Source organism: Rhincodon typus, chromosome 8, assembly GCF_021869965.1.
Source record: "Rhincodon typus isolate 14 chromosome 8, sRhiTyp1.1, whole genome shotgun sequence".
Taxonomy (NCBI): domain Eukaryota; kingdom Metazoa; phylum Chordata; class Chondrichthyes; order Orectolobiformes; family Rhincodontidae; genus Rhincodon; species Rhincodon typus.
In genome coordinates this window covers 24529582-24548464 of record NC_063339.1, presented here as the reverse complement: position 1 = coordinate 24548464, position 18883 = coordinate 24529582, and the positions used below count along the sequence as shown (strand labels likewise).

The window sequence follows — 18883 nt, the reverse complement described above, 5'->3', positions numbered from 1 at the left end:
CCTGAATTGCCTTTCCAAAATACAGCACCTCACATTTATCTAAATTATACTCCATCTGCCACTCCTCGGCCCATGTTTCTTTTTGAACAGTGATTTGCAAGCTTCCAGTTTGTGTTTGGATTTTCAATTGGCGGAAGCCTGCTAGGAAACAAATTATTCAGTTTGTATCTCCTGTGTTTGAAGCACCTTTGCTGATTATCCCATTGAAGACTGACTGGAAGAATTTGTGATACAGCGTTTACTTAGCAAACTGTATCTATCAAGATCCCAGAAACAACCACTCGTGTTTGGTGATGCCTGCCTACACATATGTCAGAAAACCAGACTAACAGGCATCTGCATATTACACATCTTAGCCATTTTATTTTCCAAGAATTGAGACTTACTGGCCAACCTGTATTTTTTCCCCTACAGTGAATCTCTATAGAGAGAAATCAGTTTTGTTTTCTTTTACTCAATGCATATGTTCATGCTTGTTTCTGGGTTATCTAGATGGTAAACATTTAAATTTTCGTATTCCAAATTGAATATGTTAGCCAATTTATTGTCTTCATTGAATAGGTTTTGTTCTACAATAAATAATTAATTTTGTGTTTATTAAAAAAGTCTGGTTAATGGATCTTTCTTACATTTCCTGTGTTTTAAACTTAAAATATGATTGACTATATCAGTTTTCCACAAATTTAGTGTGTGACCTATGTCCTGAACAAAATATAGCCATGGTAAATGTATGAAAATAAGTGGATAATAATCTTAACAAAGCTTGCCATCTATTTTGTTTTTTCTCTCTGGTATGCTGTATGGGCAGTTATTTGTAAGAACCCTTCAGCTGAAGGGTGAGAGCGGCAGCCATCAGGGAGGCCTGAAGAATTAAATGATGGTCTGTCCCCAAAGCCATCAGATCCTTGGAGCTGGAAGCCTGTGAGGGCACAAAACACTCCAGGGTTAATAGTTCTTATCCCTTCTGGAGGGTGGGGGAGGGGGGGAGGTAGGGGGGGGCTACTCATCATCTGAACACACAACTTCATGTGCAGTGCACTTCAGAAGAATATCATGCCTCATGATATTCCTTTGATATACCTCAATAAAACTTTTGCAGACAAAAATATTGGTATTATCTCAGTAAAATTCTGAAACAAGGGTTTTAATGGATTTTGTTTACAGATATATCCTTAAAGGTTAGCAATACTTCATCAATTGTTGTGTGGACGCCTGTCAGACTTATATAACTCTTTATTTTGTTTAGGGATGGGTGACATGGCAGTGTCGAATACAGTAGGAAGCAATGTCTTTGACATTCTTGTAGGCCTAGGTCTCCCATGGGGTCTTCAGACAATGATTATTAACACTGGTTCTGTTGTAAGTATATTTTACTCTTCCTGCTCATCAGTTGACTGACGTTCACACTTACATATCTTTTCTTTCTCATTGTTCTCTATGGACTTGGGAACCAAAAGGCTTGAAAAAATTTGATCCTAAGCATGTTGCCTAATAGATGGAGAAATGCTATGAATGAATGAATGTTTGCAGTCCAGTTCACTGACATGGCCTTTTTTTGAGATTGTAAAGTCTGATTTATGAAGCAATCTTTGACTTGATCAGTGGAATTAATATCTAAGCTTGGGACGAGCAATAAATATTAAACCTCAATTATATTTTTAAAATGTATTATGCATCTGCTTGTGTATCATTTATTCAAATTATATTTAATTACTTCATTAGCTCTGACTTCCTTGTGCTATCATACTGTGATCATTTTGCATTTCTCGTGATGGGGAAATAAAACATGCACCTGACTCGGAGGCGAGAATGCGTTTACCGAGAATGAATTATTTTATAAAAGTAATAAAAGGGAAAGTATCAGTCCAAAGTTCCAAGTCCATATAAAATCACAATTAAAAAATACTGAGCTCACCAGGAAATGTTCTCCTAAGCAGATGAACCAACTCAAGTGCCGTTGAACTGATCTGAGGCAGGCTTTCCTTATTAATGCTGCTATGTATCCTGGATCTTGTGATTGAAAGGTTTCATTTTGTTTTACAGGTGCACATCAATAGCAGAGGTCTTGTTTATTCTGTTATACTTCTTTTAGGATCCGTAGCACTCACAGTAAGTACACTGCTTTCCACAAACACAAATATTCCCTAGAGGTGTGGATTATCTCTCCAGATATTGGTATTAGAAGAGTAATGTCTTGTAACCTCCTGACTGAAGTAGTGGCTGACAGTTTTCAGTGCCATATTATGCCTTCTACTGGCCAAACCTGGAGCTGCATTGACAGTGCATGTAGAAATGCTGGCTTCAAGCTGGAGGACGGGGTAAGTGCCATTGAGAACAGTATTTTAGACATCTTACCGTGATCGCCTTGTAAATGGTAACGATAGCTGTGACAGAGTGAAAACTGTATTTGGACTGTACTCAATAGCATAACTAAGAGTTCTGTTTAATACGGTAAGAATTATATTGTCCCACATAGCTCTGCTATTCGATAATAATCTGTCTTCTGTCCGGTAGTTGTGATGTCTGATGCACCACAGACTGGTAACCAACTGGAGTCTAGTAGTCTTCTGACACAAGTAAAATATCAAATAGAAATTTAGTCCAGTATAGGAAAAGAAACTTAAAATAACTGTCTGACCTCCCGAAGTAAGCAAAACTAGTCCAGGAGATTGCACTGGCCCTGATTAATGTGTGTCTTGTATGAGGTGGTTTCCGTCCAAGTCAGAAACAGATCCAGCTCTGTCCTGAAATAATTCAATGAATCAGAGTTCACCAGAAAAACTGTCAACCTGTTCAACAGCTCCACTATTCTCTAGAAAAAGAGGAATCATCCAACAGCCATGTGACCCACCTGGTTTTGCCTTTAGTAACCATGATCCTTTCGAATTTATCCAGTTGAGAAAAGTTTATTTGTGTAAAGATAATTTGGTCACTTGGTTCAGTCACTCAAAAGCCAACACTCGTCTAAAGTGGAGAGATCCAACTCATATTGAGCTTACCTGGCTAAGTGAGCTTTACACTGGAACTTAAACCAGTGGGTGCACTGCTGCGCATTTTCCAAAGCAATATTCCCCATTGTTGCACACAGTTCTAAGTGAGGCCTCACCAAGCTCATGAGTGAGGCCAAACTGTATCCTTTTAATTATATTGAATAGAACAGCACATATACCTCATAAATTTATTTATTTTAGCAATAAGGGATGAGCCATAGACGTTTAGAAATTGATAAGTATCTTGTTCTCTTTTCCCTCACCACTGGATTTATTCTTTTCCTTTTTAAAATGTGACCGTATTTAATATTTTAACTGCCCACATGTGCAGCAGTACACTTTTCTAAGCTAAACATCTTTTTCTATGCAGACATTCTCTCCTTAAACACATCTTGATCTAATTGTAGTAGTTAAGCATCCTCAATAGTCCTAATTCTTACTGCATTTTGTTTTATCAAGCTGATGGCTGTCATTGATAATCTGGGAGCTGTGTTTATCAGTTTGATGATGGCTTTATTAGTTTGTGAGCTGTATTTATCAATCTAATGACTACATTCTTGAGTGCGAGAGCTGTGCTCATTATGCTGATAGTGCATTTGTTAGCTTGGGAGCTGTACTCGTCAGGTTAATGTTTGCTTTCACCAGTCTGGAAGCTGTATTCATCAGTTTGGGACTTGTATTACCCAAGTTTCCATTATTGTGCTGCATTTTAACAATCCAAGAATTTGATTATCTGTTCTCGGTGTTATTTATCATTGAATGTTAAATTTAGCAGCTTGGCAGTCTTGTATTTAGTGGTCTCATGTGCCTCTCCTGAGGTATCATTGAGAATTTGCAATAGCCCGCATCTGAAAACAATATTCCATCTCTATTCAACAGTATTTAGGAGGCTGAAGGTTTCTTTGATTTCTGTCACTCATAATTACCAGCCTGATATCTCTATTTATCGTTCCAAAACCTGTGTGCAATTTAATACCATGACTTGGAAGATTGTGAGATAATCAGACCAGTCTAAAAAAAATCATTGTGGTCAGCACACCCTTGGATGCAAATATAATTCTACAGTATTATTGTCAGTGGGAAGTCCACTTGAGCTTGCAACCAGAATAACTGGTTCACTGTTGATCGCAATCTTCTGATGTAGTCCCAGCAAAAACTAGGACTGTATTCTGGAACGAACTCTGTAAATGGGACATTGAGAGCCAGCTATTTGACTATGGAGGGTGTCACAGCTGAGCAAAATCTTATCCTCATTTAAAGTCTACCCGAGTCAGGTATCTGTCACTGGGAATCAACAGCTGACTAGGGTCATACTCAGCATAAAGGAAGATGGTCATAGTGGTTGGAGGTCAGTCATCTGAGCTCTAGGACAGCTTTGCAGATATTCCACAGGGCAGTGTCCTTGCCCCAACCACCTTTAGTTGCTTCACCAATGACCTTCCCTCCTTCATAAGGTCAGAAGCAGGGATATTTGCTGATGATTCACTCCTCAGATACTAAAGCAATCCTTGACCAAATGTAACAAGATCTGGACAATATTAAGGTTTCAGTTGAGAAGTGGCAAGGAACATTTGCGGAGAACCTCCATGCCTATGACAGCAAACCTGGGAGCCAATGTGACTCTGTCAGCCATTTCTGAGGCAATTCATCGGACACAGGGCAGTCTAGCTGGCAGTGATTGACCAGAATTGGGGTAACTGGGTTTTAAATTTGGCACTGGCATGGGAAGCCCAGAAAGCCTTGGATCTATCCCTGGCAAGCACAAGATAGCACTGAGCTGGAGTGAGGCGTGGTGCATATATACATGTGACTCCAGACCCACAGCAATGTGGTTGACTCTGAACTGCCCTCTGGGCAATTAGGGATGGACAATAAATGTATCAATGTTCTCATCCCATTAATGAATAAAGGGAACTACAATAGGTTTGGGCATTACTGTGTGGCATTTTACTTTAAAAACAAGGCCAAGTCTCATATATTTTGGGAAATGGGCGAGCAATAGTCGCTAATTTAGAGAACTATAATTAACTGTGGACAGACTTTAACCACTTAACATTTCATTGAAATATTTGCTTACCTGTCATAAGTGTGAAAATTATTTCAAGGGCTCAATGTAATTAAATGCTGGAAAGTAAATTATTAATTGATTCTCAGATAAAAAGGCTAACATCATGTTGAAAACTATCAGTTTCTAACAGAGGTTACTGACTTGAGGACAATGTGATTTCCTATCCTTTGCTCTATGCTAACTGTGTGTACATATATTTATTTATATTTGTGGCTCTAGGTGGCTGGTATCCATGTGAATGGATGGAAACTGGATAAAAAGCTTGGTATTTATGTGCTCATCCTCTATGCTATCTTCTTGTGTTTCTCAATAATGATCGAATTCAATGTGTTTACCTTTGTCAACCTGCCAATGTGCCAAGACAGCATTTAAGCAGATTGGACAGCAACCGGAGATCATCGAACAGAATTTTTTCTCTGGCTGTTCTTGCATTTCCTTCTTTCATGCATAAAGAATGGTTTGTGACTATCTTGGAAGTTAAATGAGCTTTTACCCCACAGAGCCAAAGCTAATATTTGGAACAAAAAAGCCTGCTGACTGATTGCTGTGTATTGAAGTCCAATAAGGAGTTCTGGCTCCCTCGTATGGAGCTTTTAAGAAGTACACCTGTAAATTATTGACTTGTCTACAACATCCGGAGGAGAGTTTCATCTGGATTTCCTGTTCGTTTTATAGCCTCCTGCTTGTGCACACAAGCACAAAGTTATAATGTATTTATTAAACAGCAAGAGTGCTACAAATCACTTTATTTTTCAAGAAACTTCACCACATATGTTTTGTGTGGGAAAGAATATATTAGGCAGCCCGTTCTGACCTAATTTTTAATAGGCCACAATATGTGTGGAAGATTGTCTCTGTTCGGTAATTTAAAGAGTATATATTGGAATTGTATGGACTTGAACAAGATTATTTGTATATTTGGTGATTGTAATTCAATAATGAAGGAAGATGCTAATGTTATTGTACATTTTAATAACAAAGTATATATCCTGATTTTAAGTTTAAATTTTGATTCGTATGTATTTTGATATTATGTTATATATACATATACATATATAGAGAGAGCATACTAAAGACAGAGTTCCTTTTATCAAAAGAAGAACTTTGTGTACACATTTTTAAACATTTAATTCATTTGTTCCAGTTATGATGGACATGGATGAATTTATTCTTGGACTGAATTGTAAAGTGCAATATAGTTCCTACATCAATTTTATGGTATTTTGGCAATATAAATAGTATGTTACTCTCACTGCCATACATAACAAGAATCTGAATAGAACTGTTTGATATTTTTAACATGTCTTTCATTACAGCCTTGGAAAGCTAAAGAAAAGGGATGTTAACCCTTTAATTTGTATATTTTCACATTTATTGGTTGCTTTTTGAATGAAAGGCAATGGGCAAAGAGCAGATGAATCTTTCTTGCAAATAAGAGCAACAGGATTTAGTTATATGTTGTTTAGTAACATCTTTGAAAACATCTTTTAAAGGATGTTCTTGTTTCTATTATTAACTTTGAGCATATATTTACAGTTTTTAGTGTAAGACTGATAATGGCTTTTTAAAAAAATCTCTGGCAAATCTGCATTTTGCTCTTAGTAAGCTTTGAACTAAATAGCAATCCTGGAAAATGATTAATGAGCAGACATATTTAAACATATGTATAGACTTAATTGTTCACTCCACAAAACTATGTATTACACAGAAAGGAATATCTGAAAATAACTTCCCTGTCAGTGACTAACTTACTGCTGAACTGCTTTGCATGCTTCTTACATGAGCAGAAGATCTTCAAAACAAAACCCAGATTTTCTTCCACAAGTCAGGAGCATTCCCGTTTCCACAAAACATTCTTATTGAAATGGATGCCCAGACAATGGACTTTTGGTCTGCTGAGCAGGCTATGTTAGAATTGAGGCTGGGCAACCCTGGAGTGGGACTGGAAGCTGCCAGGTTCAGAGATGGCTTGTGTAGAAGGCCTGAATTTGTGCAATGACACTCCTCAGCCCTCACACCCTCTCACTTCTTCATTCAAACATGCACCATGCTAACCCATGCCATTTCATGGCTTGTACTACCACCATTGCACCCATACCCTGCCTGCCAGCCTTTGTCCCTACAACCACCTCCATTGCTCTTTACAACATCCATGATAACTTGGTGCCAGCTCATGTTCCTCACCCACTATGGTACACCTATTGTGTCAATTCACCTGGTATCCACCATGCTCAGATCTCAGGATTCATCCAGAGAGGAGATAACATTCTAAGAATATACTGAAGTCTTCACTACATTGAGAGAAACATTCTCTTTTATAAAAATCCGTTCACATTCTTTCAACGCCATAATGTCTTATGGGGATAAGCATTTCAGTCATGAACTCAATCCTGTAGAAGCATTGGAATTCATTTAAAATGTCGATATCTAGTTGCAGTTGTCAATCACACTGTGAAGTGGCAGACACCCTACATCATAATGGATGGTTGTAAAATCACTAATGCAGCAATAATCCCTTACTGGAAGTCCTCAGGCTGATGTCAACAGACATAAATAACAAGCAATGTTCTTTAAAGACTCTAAGTCATTTTTCAAAGTTTAAATGACAGAACTTTTAGTTGCCCTTCACAGCTTGAAAGCTTTCTTTGAAAGTTGATCTTGACGGGTATTCTCCCATTGATAGGCCCTCCCAACATTTTAAGACGTCTTTTTGACAGGCCCTCTTGCCACTTTTAACATATCTTCTTTACAGTTGATTCTGAGAGTTCTATATATTTTTGTGCACATTCATGCCTACATTTAACCATTCAAAACAGCACCTTACCTTCTCCAAAAGTTATTGAACTTCCTCTGGATGTCACCTTACCTCAAAAAAAGGACATCTGCCCAGTCTAGGACAATATCCTAAAGATACCTGATCTTTCCAAAAAGATACCTGGGATAGGGTGTGCAACTTAGGTCTGCGATGAGGGGATTTTGTTTCTTACTCTGAGGGCTGTAAACCTTTGGAATTCTCTACCACAGAGGACTACGGAGGCTCTGTCTTTGAGTACGTTTAAGATAGATATTGATAGATTTCTGATTAATGGTGGTGTATAGGATTATGGGGATGGGTGACTGAGGGTATTGAAGTGTTTAATCAGCCACGATCGTATTGAATAGCAGAGTAGGTTCAAAGAGCTGAGTGGCGTACTTGTGTTCCTGTATTCCTATTCAGAGGAGTGCATAGAGCTGAGGTCTGCTCTAATCAGGCCTGGTCTGCAAAAAAGGTTTTATGCTCCTGAGCAACCAAAGTCGCACAGGAGTGGAAGCAGCTGATGATTGACTTGGCCAGCTGTCTCTGTGCATGTATGAATGTCAACTTGACCTTTTCCCCTCTCCTTGAAAAAGGGATGTGCCATGTTTGGAGGGCAGGACCTGAAATTTCTGAGTGCGTTCACCATTTTCAACACAATGGAGTGCCTGTCGTGGTGAAAATACAGGGCAAAGTGTCACATTTTGACCTACTGTGACCAGTTTGAATTGAGCCTATTGTCTACTATCTGCAAATGCACACACATTCTTCCTTTAAAGGGATTCTGGTGAGCAGGGTGGTGGGGGTGTTCCACACATAATCCAATACTATTTTATTGTGAACGCAATCTAGCTTTCACATTTTTGACACTATTTTGATGGTATCATGGCAATAAAAAGGCTGTGCTCAAAAACTGAATGTTTGCACACTGAAACGCCAATTAAAACTTTTCAATTTTTTTGTTTTATTGCTTCAGTCTTTATGAGTCCTTCTGTTTGAGAGCACAACGGATTGTTGAACTGTAGTTACACCTTCTGAGTTTCTTTACCAGCCCAGGGATGGACAAGCAATGCACACAGTATGATACAGAGAAAACTGCACAGGTCTGGTGTTATAAATGAGCATTTCACTGTGTACAGGTCCCAAAGGTTCTCAGTCTAAAAGGACATCTTCAGATGATACGCATAATTCTTACCAACCTGCTATTTTAAGCAAGTTGAAAAAATGCTGTAATACAATGTTAGCATAATAGGATTACCATAGTCATTGAAATAGTTCCCAATGATTAATGGATAAATGGATTGCATACTCTGGTATGGACCCATATAAGCCAGAGAAGCCCCAGATAATTGATTCTTAAGCTATTGGTCAATCTCAAATGACACAACCAAATCACTGTTTCATTCCTTAACTCTGAAGGAATAAATAAATCATTCTGGGTCCCCTCTGCTGATTACTGTGCAGCAATCCTTGTTATAAAGTGTGTCAGTGTTTCCACCCAGCTCTGACATTCTCTCATGGTAAACTCTACAGTCTTGCTGCTTGAAGTCAGATCAGACTATGATTCAGGGCTGGAGGACTTTTCACACTAATGGTACTGATCCCCAGCATGTGTTCGTGCCTTCAGGAAAGAAAATTCCCTATGAAACTAATGTTGAGTTTTCCACTTGATTGACTGACTGATTTATTGTTACGTGTACTGGAGTACAGTGAAAAGCTTTGTTTATGAGCAGTACAGGCAAGCCATGGTAAGCATGGGTGTACAGATCAAAGGTTGTAAAAAACTGAGACAGAGGCATACAGGTTACATTGCACACATGATGGGGTGATGATGGCCTAGTGGTATTATCATTGGACCCAGATAATGTTCTCGGGGCCCTGGTTCGAATCCTGCCATGGCAGTTGGTGGAATTTGAATTCAATAGATATCTGGAATTAAGAATCTAATGATGACTGTGAATCCATTGCTGATTGTCGGGAAAAACAACCCATCTGGTTCACCAATGTTCTTCAGGGAAGGAAACTGCCATCCTTACCTGGCCTGGCCTATATGTGACTCTAGACCCACAGCAATATGGTTGACCTTTAACTGCCCTCTGGGCAATTAGGGATGGGCCATAAATGTTGCCTAGCCAGCAAAGCCCTCTTCCTGTGAATGAATAAAAAAATAAAGAAAAAAGGGTGTGTGCTAGATGAGATCAACAATAGCAAGATCAGTGTTAGTTGAGGCTAGAAAGTCCATTCATCAGTCTGATAACGGCCGGGAAGAAGCTGTTCCTGAACCTGCTGCTGCACGTGTTCAGGCTTCTGTATCCTCTGCCTGACGGAAGAGGTTGTAGGAGATCATTACCAGGGTGCGATGGGTTTTTGATGATGTTGACAGCCTTTCTGCAGCAGTGAGCTATGTAAATGGAATCCATGGATGGAAGGTTGGCTTTTGTGATGGTCTGGGCTGTGCACACGACCTTCTGCAGTTTCTTACAGCCCTGGGCAGAGCAGATGCTATACCAGGCCATCATACACTCGGACAGTATGCTTTTAATGGTGCATCTGTAGAAGTTGATGAGGAATCTTATGGACATGCCAAATTTCCTGAGCCGCCTGAGGAAGAAGAGGCATGGTTGTGCCTTCTTGACTGTCGCATCTAGGTAGGAAGTCCTGGACAGGTTGTCAGTTATCGTCACTCCAAGAAACTTGATGCTCTCCACCCTCTCAAAGTCAATTCCATTGATGTAGATCGGGGCATGTTCTCCTCCTCTTTCTGAAGTCAATGATCAGTTCTTTAGTTTTGCTGACGTTGTACTTCCTTTACAAGGTAAAATACTGTGGATACTGGAAATCTGAAGCATGAACAGAAAATGCTGGAAAAGTGCTCAGCAGATCAGGCAGCATCAATGGAGAGTGAAACAGAGTTAACATTTTAGGTCTGTGGCCTTTCATTAGAATTGGAAACAGTTTGAAATGGGCCAATAAATTCTTCTAAATAAAAGTTGTTGCTATGGATGCATGCAAGGTCCTTGCTAAGCCTGCAATTGAAATATGCAGAACATCATTTGCTCCAGCCTGTCTTTTTCCAAATTGTTGATGACTCTGTCAGTGGTATTACCTTGCCCTCAACTGAGAAATTGAATTGACTTTGCTTACGATTTCCTCCCTTTGCCCACGTTCTCATAATCCATCACCAATTCTTCTTTTCCGTAACATATGCTTCTGGTCTGCATGTCTGGGAATGACCATTGATTAATATTCAGTGGGCTGGGGAAGTGGTCTGTCTGCTGTCTGCCTGCTTATGCCTACCACACTGCAAATATATTAGTGGCACTGGGGCAACTGCCTGCCAGGAAGGCAAATGAGGCCCTGGAGTGGACAATTGACTCCCAGTTAACAGCCATATCCCCCTGCCCTTGGAATTGAAGTGGCTGCAGAAAGGTCCATCTCGAGTCCCCAGCCCAGCAGACGTCCTTGCTCAGTATATTAGTGGGGGGCGTCAGTGAGATGCAGAACCTTCCTTATTGGGCCCCCTGAACCAATCAGAAATTCTCTCTTTCCCTTTTTTTTTCTCTCTATTCATTTGTGGGATGTGGGCATCGCTGGATGGTCAGCATTTCTTGCCCATCCCTTGTTGTCCTTGAGAAGGAGGTGGTGAGCTGCCTTCTTGAATAGTTGCATTCCTCCTTCTGTGGGTTGACCCACAATGCCCTTAGGAGGGAATTCCAGGATTTTGACACAGCAACAGTGAAGGAACAGCGATATATTTCCAAGTCAGAATGGTGAGTGACTTGGAGGGGAACTTGGAGGTGGTGGTGTTCCCATATGTCTGATGCCTTTGACTTCTACATGGAAGTGATCATGGGTTTGGAAAGTGCTGTCTGAGGATCTTTGGTGAGTTTCTGCAGTGCATCTTGTAGATAGTACACACTACTGCTACTGAGCAGTGGTGGAGGGAGTGAGTGTTTGTGGATTTAATGCCAATCAAGTGGCTGCTTTGTCCTGGATGGTGTCAAGCTTCTTGAGTGTTATTGGGGCTGCACTCATCCAGGCAAGTGGGGGAGTATTCCATTACACTCCTGACTTGTGCCTTGTGGACAGGCTTTGAGGAGTCAGGAGGTGAATTACTCGCTGCTGTATTCCCTTCTAGGATGTCTCTCCCCAGAACCACCCCCTTTCCTCCATCACCACAACCATGGCAGCACAGTGGCTCAGTGGTTAGCACTGCTGCCTCACAGAGCCAGGGTTCCGGGTTCAATTCTACCCTCAGGCGGCTGTCAATGTGGAGTTTGCATATCCTCCCCATGTCTGCATGGGTTTCCTCCAGGTGCTCTGGTTTCCTCCCATAGTCCAAAGATGTGCAGGTTAGGTGGATTGACCATGCTAAGTTGCCCATAGTATCAGAGATGTGCAGGTGAGGTAGATTAGCCATGGTAAATGCAGGGTTATAGGAATAGGGGATGGGTTGGATCTGGGTAGGATGCTGATCTGGGTCAATGTGGACACGATGGGCTGAATGGCTTGCTTCCACAGTGTAGGGATTCTTTTGCCTCTAAAGCCCCAGTCCCCTGCCCCCTTCACAGTGGCCTGCCAAGTTAGCACCCAACAAACCCCCTACCCAAACATTGACTCAGATCCTAATCTGGCCCAAGATTGGCTGGCAACTCTCTGAGCTGGACCTTCCTATTTCTGACAGATGTAAATCCCATCTCCAACCTATTACTAATGCTCAATTGACCATTAAATGGCTCTGAGACAACTGCTGTTCCACTCAGCATTTCCCAGCAACCTCCAACCTTTAAGCTGGCAGAGCTGGGAATCTGATACCTCATATGCTTCACACCTTAAGAACCAATTGACTCCCACAATTACTTTGATGACGCTTCTTCACAGCCTGTTTTCTGTAAAGACGGCTTATTCCATTCCCCCAGTTTCTTCATCTGTTCTGATTCTATAACCTAGATACTAACACCTCTGTTTTCCTCTTTCTTCAACTGAAGATACCACATCACCATGATTAACAGGGTCCTCAGACTCATTCGTTCCATTTCACCTATTTCTGTTCTCACACTTTCATCCTCTGTCTCAGACCCATGATAGTGTTCCCCTTGATCTAATCTTCTATACCATCAACTTTTATATTAATGGCCATTTCTGCCACGTCCAATATGATGCCTCCACAAAACACATCTTTCCCTTCCCTCCACTTTCAGCATCCTGATAGAGCTGTGACCTTTGTGATACTCTAACTCATTGCTCAATCGCCTTTCCACACTCCCTATCCTTCGCTGGGCACCTTTCCATGCAAGCACAGGAAATGGAACACCTGCTGTCTCTTGCATCCTCTCTCCAAATCGTTCAAAGACCCAAATGCTCCTTCCAGGTGAAGCAGTGGTTTACACATGCTTTTGTTTTTCCAGTTTAATATATGGTATTCTCTGATCTCAATGAAATTTCCTGTACACTGGGGAAACAAATGCCCACTGGGTAGCTATTTTGCTTTTTTGTTCAGTCCATATCTATTACCCTGAGCTCTGTTAGCCTATCATTTTAATTCTCCTACTCTGACCTTTCTGTCCTCGACCTGCTCAAATTTGGCTCAACACTAGCTTAACGAACATCATCTCATCTTTCACCTGGGCCCTTGACTAATTTTAGGACTCAAAGAATTCAGCAATTTTATATCATAACCTCTGTACCATTTTGTTTCCTTTTTCCCTTTCTGATCATTTTTCCTCTTTCATTTCTTTTTCCTTTTTTTGCCACTTTTCAACATCTTGCCATTTACACTTCTCAAGATGCAACTTTTGTTCCTGTACTTCTCCCATTACCACTCACTTTGGTCTTGTACCTGAACCCTTTTAATCTCTTCACCCTATCACAGACTTTTCCCTTATGGTCTTTTTCTCACCATCTCCCCTTTTACTTGCTGATTGACCTGTGTCATTTCTAATGCTTTCGTTTCCAACGAAAAAGAAGTTTGGACCCAAAACATTCACTCTTCCCTTTTCTTGGACGCTACCATTTGTTGCGTATTTTCAGCAACTTTCTGTTTCGATTTCAACATGTGCTGTTTTGTAAAAATGCTGATCTGGGTTTTACATAAGTTGTGAGTCATCGGTGGGTTGATAAGTTTGATGTGTTCATGTCACAGCTTGCAAGATCAATGCCTGATCATGAATCATTGAGATAGGGAACAATCCTGTGATTTATTAACATAGGGTACATTGAAATGATAGTATTGACTGGTAAATACAGGGCAGCATGGTGACATGGGATGGTAAGGTATGGTTTGAGGTCTTGTGATTGCTGACTTGACAAATACCTGATCGTAACAGTAATATTATAGTGAAGTAATGCATGCTTCCCAGTTCCCTACAATGGGCAAGAGAAAATCTAAGGAAGTATGATCCAATGGCTTGCACACACATCACAGTTGGAGTTGGTGGAAAATGGCTGTATGTTGGGACCACACAACAGGCAGGGGAAGGAGATATAATTAGTTCAAGCTTAAACAAAACACAAATTGTTCCCAGGACTCATTCTTGTGAGGTCATTCTTCAGTCCGCCCTGCAACATCCAAACAATCCTACCAGAGGAGAAAGTGGGCCCACACACAATTGGAAATGAATCAGAACAACAGTTACAGATTGATAGACACAGCAGGTGGCACTGCACTGTAACTGCAGGTATGCTCCATTCTAACAAGAGAAAGCAAACTGTTTCTATAGGAACCAATAACCCTCCAATGTGAACAAACCCAGACCAAAATAATTTTTTTTTTAGTTGCGGCATTGCAACATGCAGCTCGCAACCAAATTAAAAGTCTGCAGTGTGAAATTGGTTCATTAAGTACATTCTATTTACATTCGCTGTTATGATTAATCCATCATGGATACACCCTTCTCCCGTAATCATTGTGAATTGGATTTAACAAATCTTTAGGAAATTTATTGAAAACATCATGTTAAAATCAGAAATGTTTATTTTTAATTCTTTGTTTTTGGGATATGGGTGGCACTGGTAAATTGGTATTAACTGCCCAACCCTTGGTGTCCTTGACAAAAGAAGAATGAGCCACATAAAATTACAGTGAATATACCAGGCAAGTGGAGGAAGCAGATCTGCTTCCCTCAGATACCACAGTCAACTACCTGGGTTTTATCAGCGAAATGAAAAATGGCACTAAAAAAATCAAGAAATCAATAGCACAGCTAAAATTAAGTGGTTGGGTGAGTGAGATTGTGTAAAGAGAGAGTGGCACCTTTTTACATATATATCATAGATTGTCTTAATTAGTTTTGCATTGTTGTATTCAAGCTACCTAAGTTGATTTCTCAAGCTCACGTCACTATGGACATCACTGTTGAAATCAGTGACGGGCCTAGTGAGAACTAGTGAGCAGGGTGGAGATAAGATTTCAATGTAATGAAGGTCTTCTCTCTACAAATGAAGGTTCAAGGTTATATTATGAGATTCTCAAAATGTAAAGTTTTATAATTAGTAGAGGATTATATTTAAGCTGCTATGATCAAGGAGCTGATGATTATATTGTTGAAATGGGATCAGGTGTAGAAAGAGAAATAGTATTTTTCTGGCATGTGCTCTTACTATATTTGGGGTTTGATATTTTGAGTAAGTTCTGTAAAGGGGAGTTTATTAAAAGCTTGTTATGTAAGGACACTGGATATTTTATTAGGTATTTTTTAAAGAATTCATGGATTCTGCACTGTTGCTGAAGTTTCCAAAGCCAATTTTGCTCAAGATGTTATGTGATGAGAAAGGGTCATACCACTTGTGTTCCCTCGACAGATTCTGTCAGGCCTGCCGAGTGTCTCCAGAACATTCTGTTATTGTTTCGAATTTCAAACATCTTTAATATTTTGTTATTCATTTACTGTATGGTATGTTTTGTCTTATTTAGATTTCATTGTTATCCATGCAAGGCCTACAAAACTCTGGTGTTTGTTGGAAGTACTGAATATAACATGAATTTATCCAACTTTTCATTAAAAACCGACAAGTAAAATGAAACTAGTAGTTTATTTTGTAAATCTCACATGGATATCGATGATGAAACCACTGTTCTCCTGCTTTGAGTCTCTCAGTCACAGCTGAGGACTTTATCCTTCTTGCACAGAATATATTAACGCTGAATTCGTCTTTCAACACTCATTCTAATCACTTAGAAAAAATAGGATTGCAACTTCTCCTACTCGCTGTGAACCATAAATTAGCCATTTCCTCATGGTACACTCTAAATTGTATAGTTTAAATTTGAATCAAACAGTATCTTATCCTTCAGGCGCTACAAAAATCCATGTTGTTTCCCAGTTCGTAGCAACTTGTTTAGACTGGCTCAAAGCACCACCTAAATAGGAGCCTTATTCTGACTCCTAAACGCTGCATGGTTAAATACTTCAGAACATATTGACTGAGATCAGACCTTAAAACAGTTCTCTCTCAAGGGGGAGTAATACTATATATGTACAATGTTTGTCTCTAAACTAAAATCTCTTGTGGCATAGTCTAAAAGGAGCTAACTCTGAAATACAAAATGTAAGAAATATCTAGTTATAACGTACTCAGAGGTAGGAAGAACTGCCGATGCTGAAGTCAGAGATAACACAGTGTGGAGCTGGAGGAGCACAGTAGGCCAGGCAGCATCAGAGGAGCAGGAAAGTTGACGTTTCGGGTCGGGACCCTTCTTCAGAAAATCACAGCTGCCTGGCCTGCTGCGTTCCCCAGCTCCACACTGTGTTATCTCTGGTTATAATGTGCTGGCTTAAGCAAAATTGTTCATCGTACATCTCTCAATTTCTATTTAAATACGAAATGATGGATGGAAAACAACTTTTAAACAATTCTTGTTTTTTGAAATGGGATGCTGAAAGTTTGATTAAAATTGAAAAATTGCTCATTGTCACAAAATAATTTCATTGCCATTTTAATGTCCATGATCAGTTTAATATTTTAGATCCTTATAGTTTTCAAGGCTACCATTAAAGCAATCCTTGTAACTTTGTGCAGACTTTTATTAGAATTTTATGTCATTTTTATCAGCAATAGGCCATTAACAGATGTTGGGTTCAGACTTGTATTGATGCTGCTACTATTAAGGAATTATAAGGACTATTTGCCTCAACAGATACTTGTATTTGACAAACTTTCATTGAAATAATATTGAACATTGCAAAGACATCACCATTTGGAAACATTGCCTCCAATTCAGAATATATCACTTTCATACGATGTTAATGTGGTGAAAGTGGGCATGCTGCCTTCTGCCTTCTCTGTTTTTCGAACATAAAGGTTATCAAATACTTTTTAAAAGACCATTTAAAGTCACAATCATGCAGCAGTTGAAGATGCAAGTTTTTGAGCACATGTTGCAGCCATTGAGTCTTTGGAGGGCATTGTTTCCCAACTGATTAAAAGAATCTCTGTGGTGTCTAGCTGTCAAGGTCAGTTTGGTTCAGTTGGTAGCACAGTTGTCTCTAAGCAAGAATGTCATGGGTTCAAATCCCACTGCAGGGCCTGAGTAGATATCTTGGCTGATAATCTCATACAGTGCTAGAGGAATGTTTCTTAGTAAGGAAGGCACTTCCTGAATGAGGCATGAGAGTTGGCTTTCCTGGGTCGACAGCTATATCCATTTATTCCTTGGGTACATCAAAATATCAAAATCAGGTTGATTCCTTAATGTGATGTGCTTTTTCACTTGCTGAGTTTTTCCATATTTGTGGCATTGATCCTGTCATCTAGTTGCAAGATCAGCAAAGTTTGCTACATTAAATTAAGGATCAAACTGCTAACTCAAGAGCAGTAGGCATACCCTTTAACCAAAACAAGCATTAGTCATTCATTTACTTTGCTGTTTATGTGATCTTCTGTGTGCTCTTGTTCCGAGACAACAGTAATGAGTCCATTTACCGAATGTGAAGCACTTTCGGGCTTGATGAGCAGCTGTTCAAATGCTGGTTATTTCTTTAGTTCTGTTAAATTTATCTTTCACTCCAGAGCTAATCTGAAAAGGATCTAAAAGAAATAAAGAGCACAGGCCCATTTCCAGTTCGGGAACGCAACGTGTTGATGTGAGTTGTGATTAGTTGCTTTCTCTGGACTTGTGTACAGTTTAGAACTAATCTCAAACTATTTAGTATCATCTCCTCACACTTTTGATTTCTATATTTATCTAAATATTCTCTTATAAAGATGGCAATATCTTGTGTAAATTGTAAAAGTCATGCAATAAATATTTATTCAAAAGTATATTTAGAATATTGTAGAATGAATGTGACCTAATACACTGTGAATGCCACTTGATGTGAGTTCCTGTGTATAATCTGAGATTATATTATATACAAAATGTAATTATTTGAATGTATTATCTTGCCATGAGTATAACAGAATGGGAACATCATGTTGTATACAGAGCAACCTACAAAAAAATTCTTTATCAAGCAAATGCATATTGATTTATGAATCCCTAAATAATATTTGACATGTAATGCAAGGTGCACCTTTAAATAAAGATTATTAATACATCTGTGTGTCAAAGCAACTGAACTGTTTCTTTCTAAGAACGTAAGGTATATATCATACATTGGTGCATTGACACAGCCTATAATGCAAGGGACTGGAATGTAATGGTAAGGAAGTCTTTCAATAATGGTATAGTACATTAGAGGGTGCACATCCAAGTTTTGGTCTTCTTATTTAAATTGGAGGCTGTTCAAAGGAGGTTTAGGCTGGTTCCTGGGGAAAAAGGATTGGCTTATGAGGAAAGGTTGAACAGGTTGGGCCTATGCACGCTAGAGTTTAGAAGGATGACAGATTAACTACAAGGAAGTTTGACAGAGTGTCTGCTGGGAAGATACTTCCCTTTGAAGAGGAGGCTGGAACTAGGGGGTCACAGTTTGAAAATGGGAAATCTTTGAAAAGGGAGATGAGAAGGAATTTCTTTAGAGTGTTGTTAGTCTTTGGAATTCTTAACCATGAAGAGATGAGGGCACTCAGGACATGCCATGATCGGGTCAGAAA

At 39.6% G+C, this 18883-nt stretch overlaps 1 protein-coding gene across 1 annotated transcript in view; it reads left to right on the top strand.

The window, feature by feature from the left end:
* LOC109933285 (sodium/potassium/calcium exchanger 4-like) overlaps nt 1-5430 on the top strand; it is a 263903-nt gene extending 258473 nt beyond the window's left edge. Inside the window, exons 14-16 of the mRNA XM_048599827.1 lie at nt 1247-1359; nt 2044-2109; nt 5278-5430. Coding sequence (XP_048455784.1) covers nt 1247-1359; nt 2044-2109; nt 5278-5430 — 332 coding nt within the window. The remainder of the gene's footprint in view (nt 1-1246; nt 1360-2043; nt 2110-5277) is intronic.
* The last annotated feature ends 13453 nt before the right edge of the window (nt 5431-18883 follow it).